The following is a 5,768-nucleotide window of genomic DNA, read 5'->3' as shown; positions in this document are numbered from 1 at the left end:
TTCTGCTGCTGCTGCTGTTGTTGTTGCTGCTGCTGATACAGGCCACTGCTGCTGTTGCTGCTGCTCTTGCTGCTGCCGTTGCTGCTGCTGCTGCTGCAGCAGCAATAGTATAACAACCTTGATGAGGAGACCCACAATATGCAGCAGCAGCAGCAAGCAATTCTCTATTGTTATTTTCTAATATGTTTAAATATTCAAGGGAGGCGGTATATAGAACATTTCCCGTGCTTCTGCTGCATCACCCTCTTACTGCAGCAGCAGCAGCAGCAGCAGCAGCAGCAGCCTTTTGAGAGGCTCCAGCATGCAGCCCCCATGAGCAGCAGCAGCAGCACCCAATGTCTGCTGCTGCAACAACTTTATTTATTTTAAAAAATTTACTTAGTCCATTGATTTTACATTGAGAAATCGCAGCAGCAGCAGCTGCAGCAGCAGCTGCAGCAGCAGCTGCAGCAACCCTTTTTCAGCGGACCCCCTAGGTTGTGCTAGTGTCTTGCTTGCTGCACCCCCCAGCAGCAGCAGCAGCAGCAGCAGCAGCAACACGCACTGTTCTAATTGGGTGTATGAGAGGAGCACTGGTGGTGCGGCAGCTGCAGCACCAGCAGCAGCGACAACAGCAGCAGCAGCAGCAGCGACAGCAGCAACCGCAATTGTTTTAGCAGCAGAATTCAACCGTCTAAGGCAATTGCTGCTGTCTGCTCACCTCCAGATGAAAGGAGGCCTGCAATTTCTGCTGCTGCTTGCCACACACGCGGTGCTGGAGCAGCAGCAACAGCAACAGCAGCTGCAGCAGCAAGAGCTTCTGCTGCTGCACACACCCTGAACCTGTGATCCTTGTCTCCTCAACCGCCAACTAGGCAGCGCTGCTGCTGCCACCACTTCTGCTAATAGTTTTCCGGGCCTGGGCTCAGCAGCAGCAGCAGCAGCAGCAGCAGCAGCAGCAACAGCAGCAACAGCATTTCCCCCCCACTGCAATGTCTGAAGTGGACTTAGAGAGAGAGCTGCAGCTGCGGCAGCAGCGCATGCAGCAGCGGCGTCTGGAACAAGGCCGGCTGCAGCAACAGCAGCAGCTTCTGCAGCAGCAGCAGCAGCAACTGCAGCAGCAACAGCAACACCTGCAGCAGCAGCAGCAGCAGCTTCTTATTGAAGAAGCAGATCTCGTCCGAAGCAGCCCGCGAGATGCCCCTCTGTTTGCTGCTGGTACGCTGGAGGAGCATCAGCAGCTTCTGCTGCAGCAGCTGCAGCTGCAGCAACAGCAGCAGCATCACACGTTCCAGCAGCAGCAGCAGCAGCGAAATGACAAGTTGCTGCGATCCAGCTGTAGCGACGGCGATGCAAATATATCAGCAGCAGCAGCAGCTGCAGCACATGCTGCAGCTGCTGTTGCAGCGCGCTTCTCTCACACAGAGAGGATCTGCTGCCGCAGCAACAGCAGCAGCAGCAGCAGCAGTAGCGGCAGCTACCGGCAGCCCAGTTCGAGCAGCAATTCACCGGTTGCAGCAGCTGCAGCAGCAGCTGCTGCTGCTGCTGCCGCCGCTGCTGTACAGGCAGTAGAAGCGCCGCGGCGGGTTCAGCGCAGCAGCAGCAGCAGCAGCAGCACAGGACCTTGGCGGCACCTTACTCCGCAGCAAGAGCAGCAGCAGCAAGAGCAGCAGCAGCAGCAACAACAGCAGCAGCAGCAGCGTCAGCTGATTTCATGCAACTGGCGAGACATTCCTTTTGAGCCGCAACCGAAGACCACTTTCTCCTCTCAGCCTAGCTTTGCTGCTGCTGCTGCTGCTGCTGCTGCTGAAGCAGCAGCAGCAGGGGACGATTCACGACGCAACACAGCAGCAGCAGCAGCAGCAGCAACCAGTGATGCCTTGAAGCTGCAGTTTAGGCTACCACCTCTTTCGCGCGAGCTGCAGCACGCCTCAGCAGCACCCAGCCTGGAAGCAGCAGCAGCAGCAGCAGCAGCAGGAGCAGCAGCAGATGCAGCTTTTTGTATGGCGAGCGATTCTTCTGCTGTTCCGTCCTCAGCAGCAACTCCCGTCTCATCCAGACACGTAGCAGCAGCAACAGCAGCAGCAACAGCAGCAACAGCAGCAGATGCTGCAGCAGATGCATACGTCGCGGCAGCTGAGGCTGCTGCACGTACTGCCTCTGATGCTGCAGAGGCTGCTACTGCTGCTGTGCGTGAGCAGCAGCAGCAGCAGCAGCAACAGCAACGGAAGCAGCAGCAGATGCTGCAGCATATAGAAGGACGCCGTGCAGCTCTTGATCTGCTGCAGCAGCAGCAGCAGGAGCAACATATGCTCCAACGCGATGCACCAGCAGCAGCAGCAGCAGCAGCAGCAACAGCAACAGCAGCAGCAGCACCAGCACCAGCACCAGCCGCGAGCAGCAGCAAGAGCGAATACAGCAGCTGCTGCTTCGGCAGCTCTTCCGACCCAGGCCATCAAGCCAGTGTTGCTGCCTCTGCTGCTGCTGCTGCTGCTGCTGCTGCTGTGGCTGCGTCGCGTGCTGCAGTTGCACAGCCGAACAAGGGTGAACTGCAGCAGCAAGACACCAGCAGCAGCAGCAGCAGCAGCAGGTCGCATGCGCATTTAAATATCTCTTCTGATCTTTCATTCATTTCTGCTGCAGGAGACACAGGCTTGGGTTCTTCTGCCTGCAGCAGCAGCAGGACTGCTGCTGCGTTGTGGGGTATACACAGCAGCAACAGCAGCAGCAACAGCAGCAGCAGCAGCAGCAGCAGCAAGGTCTTCGATTACAGTGCCCTCCGCAGCAGCATCCGCAATATTCGTGACAGCTTCACAGTGCTACCCACAGCAGCAGCAGCTGCTGCTGCAACACTAGCAGCCCCAGCAACAGCAGCAGAAACAACACCTGGAAGCAGCAGCAGCAGCAGCAGCAGCAGAAAGCAGCCAACGAAGCCTCAAACAGACTCTGTTGCTTCAACGGCTTGCGGCTGGAGCAGCAGCAGGAGTCTCTCTACCCAGGGCACTGGTGCAGGGTCGGCAACACTTGCTGCAGCAGCAGCAGCAGCTGCAGCAGCAGAGGGTTTACTCCCACGCTTTCTGCGCTTTCTGTCTCGCCGTCCGGAAGCTTCATTCGCACTTCTTCTCAACCCTCTTTGCGTCGGCTGGGGCAGCAGCATGAACCAGCAGCAGCAACAGCAGCAGGAGCAGCAGTACCAGCAGCAGCAGCAGCAGCAGCAGCTGCTGCTGCTGCTGCTGCTGCTGCATCGGCAGCACCTGGGATGCAGCAGCAGCCAAAGGATCAGCTGAGGAGGGAGGAGTTTATAGGGGAGAGCCGCTCCGAACAGCAGCAGTTGGTGGAGCAGCAGCAGCTGGTGCAGCAGCTGCAGCAGCGACTGCTGCAGCAGCAAGAGCAACTGCAGCAGCAGCAGCAGCGAATACAGCAGCAGCAGCAGCAACTGGAGCAGCAGCAACATGAGCTACAGCAAATCCAACAGCAGCAGATGGATCTGCAGGGCCTTCAAGAGGAACTGAGGCAGCACAAGGTCTTGCTGCAGCAGCAGGAGTTGCTGCTGCAGCAGGAGCAGCGTCGACATGAAGAAGCCCTTGCCGTAAGCACCCATGCTGCTGCTGCCGCTGCCTGCCTTTGCTGCTGCATCCACTGCTGCTATTGCTACTGCTTTTGCTGCTGCATCTACTGCTGCTGCTGTTGCTGCTGTTTCTGCTGCTCGTTCTGCTGCACGTCGGTTTTGCTGCAGCCTTTCTGTGCTGTTACTTCTGCTGTTGCTGCTGTTGCTGCTGCTGCAGGCGAGTGCTGCTGAAATGCAGGCTTTGCAGCAGCAGCTGATTGCTGCGCAGCAGCAGCAAGCAGATATACGCGTTGAGGCGCTGCAGCTGCGGCGAGAGCGGCAGCTGCTGCAGGAGGGGCAGCAGCAGCAGCAGCAGCTGCTGTTGCTGGAGCAGCGGCGCATAGAAGGCCTGGAAAGCCAATTGAAGGAGAAGGAGCGTCGGCTGCAGCAGCAGCAGCAGCAGATGCAGCAGCAGCAGCAGGAGCTGCAACAGCAGCAAGATATGTTTGATGCCTACCTCCTAGAACAAACTGCTGCTGCTGCTTCTGCTGCTAGACGCATTTGTATACGCGATTCTCAGGGCCTCTGGGCTTCCCGCTGCGGCTGCGACAGGTGCACATACATGCTGCAGACGCATGCAGCTGCTGCTGAAGCAGCAGCAGCAGCTGCTGCTGCTGCCTCCGAAGCAGGGGACCCGCTCCCTCTGTGCCTGTCGGAGGAAGCAGCAAGCAGCAACAACAGCAGCAGCAGCAGCAGCACCTGCTGCTTACTCGCCAGCCCTGCTGCGCGACACCACCAGAAACAGCAGCAGCAGCAGCAGCAGCAGCAGCAGCACGAGCGGCAGCAGCATGTTGCTGCTTTCCAGGATGCTCAGCTGCTGCTGGAACAAACACGGCAGCAGCTGCTGCAAGGGTCTAGCCCCACAACAAGAAGCTCGCTGCAGCAAGAGCAGCAGCAGCAACAGCAGCAGCAGCAGCAGCACAGGGAGCCGAAGGAGATGGGGCTTGAAGGGATCTGCCGCAGGCTGCAGGAGTACCGGCAGCAGCAGCAGCAGCAGCAGCAGCAGCGCGGGTGTCGTCGGCTGCCTACTGCTTCTGTTGCTTCAGGGTTCTTTAGGACTGCAGCAGCAGCAGCAGAGGCAGCAGCATCAGGCCCAGCAAAACCTGCTGCTGCCGCCTCTGCTGCACCAGCAAGAGAAGGAGCAGCAGCAGCAGAAGCAGCAGCAACTCCGGCAGCTGCCTCTGACTCTCCTGAGCTGCAGCAATCACCTCGCAGCCATCAAAAGCAGCAGCAACACCAGCAGCTGCTGCTGCAGCAGCAGCAGCTCGAGACGCAACACTTAGAAACTGGAACCAACAGGCGGACGCTCCTGGGCACCACAGCAGCAGCAGCAGCAGCAGCAGCAGCAACTGGTGCTGCTGAGAGCCGCTTCTCTTTTTTCGTTGCTTCAGACAGCAGCGAAGACGAGCAGCAGCAGCAGCAGCTGCTGCTGCAGCAGCAGCGACCACAGCATGCGCAGCATCCGTCATCACCGCCGACAGCACGTCGCGCTGGAGGGGAAAGTGCTGCTGCTGCTGCTGCTGCTGCTGCTGCTGCTGCTGCAGTCTCAGCAGCGAAGTCGCTGCAAGAGAGACCTCGTTGTTTGCTGCTGTCTTCTGACGAAGAGGAAGAAGCGACGACAGCTGCTTCGGTGTTGCCAAAGCAGCAGCAGCAGCAGCAGCAGCAGCAGCGGCAGCAGCAGCAGCGGCAGCAGCAGCAGCGACAGCAGCAAATAGGAAAATCAAGCAAAGGGCTAAGGCGGCGTTTTTCTGTTGTTTCGCGGGGAGAGTACAGCAGCAGTGAGGCATCTGCTGCTGCTGCTGAGGATGATGATGCTGCTGCTGCTGCTGCTGCTGCTCCTCTAGCTGCAGCTGAGAGACATTATTACTTAACTCTAGGAAAGCTACGAGCACAATACCGCCTGTCGCGTCAGTCGCTGCGCTAGCAGCAGCAGCAGCAGCAGGAGAAGCAAGGGATGCAGCAGCAGCAGCAAGAGAAGCGTGCTGCAGCAGCACCAAGGGATACAGCAGCAGCAGCAAGAGTTGCAGCAGCAGCAACGAGGGATTGAGCAGCAACAGCAACAGAGGCAGCTGGAAGCAGCAGCACGAACAGAGGAGCGGTAGCAGCAGGAGCAGCAACAGGTGCTGCAGCAGTTGAAGGGTAGAGAGGAAACTCAAACAGCAGCAGCAGCAGCAGCTAAATG

The 5,768-nt window shown here is 58.5% G+C and overlaps 1 protein-coding gene across 1 annotated transcript in view; it reads left to right on the top strand.

Moving 5' to 3' along the window:
* Positions 1-971: 971 nt before the first annotated feature.
* Positions 972-5,768, top strand: part of EAH_00017810 (hypothetical protein, conserved) — a gene marked incomplete at both ends in the record, with an annotated part of 17,732 nt that continues 12,935 nt past the window's right edge. The window contains 3 exons of the mRNA XM_013397574.1: positions 972-2,992; positions 3,085-3,568; positions 3,765-5,493. Of these exons, the coding sequence (XP_013253028.1) occupies positions 972-2,992; positions 3,085-3,568; positions 3,765-5,493 (4,234 nt within the window). The remainder of the gene's footprint in view (positions 2,993-3,084; positions 3,569-3,764; positions 5,494-5,768) is intronic.

Source organism: Eimeria acervulina, genomic scaffold (assembly GCF_000499425.1).
Source record: "Eimeria acervulina Houghton genomic scaffold, Eah_scaff115, whole genome shotgun sequence".
In the NCBI taxonomy this organism is placed as follows: Eukaryota; Apicomplexa; class Conoidasida; order Eucoccidiorida; family Eimeriidae; genus Eimeria; species Eimeria acervulina.
This window is presented reverse-complemented; position numbering and strand designations above follow the sequence as displayed.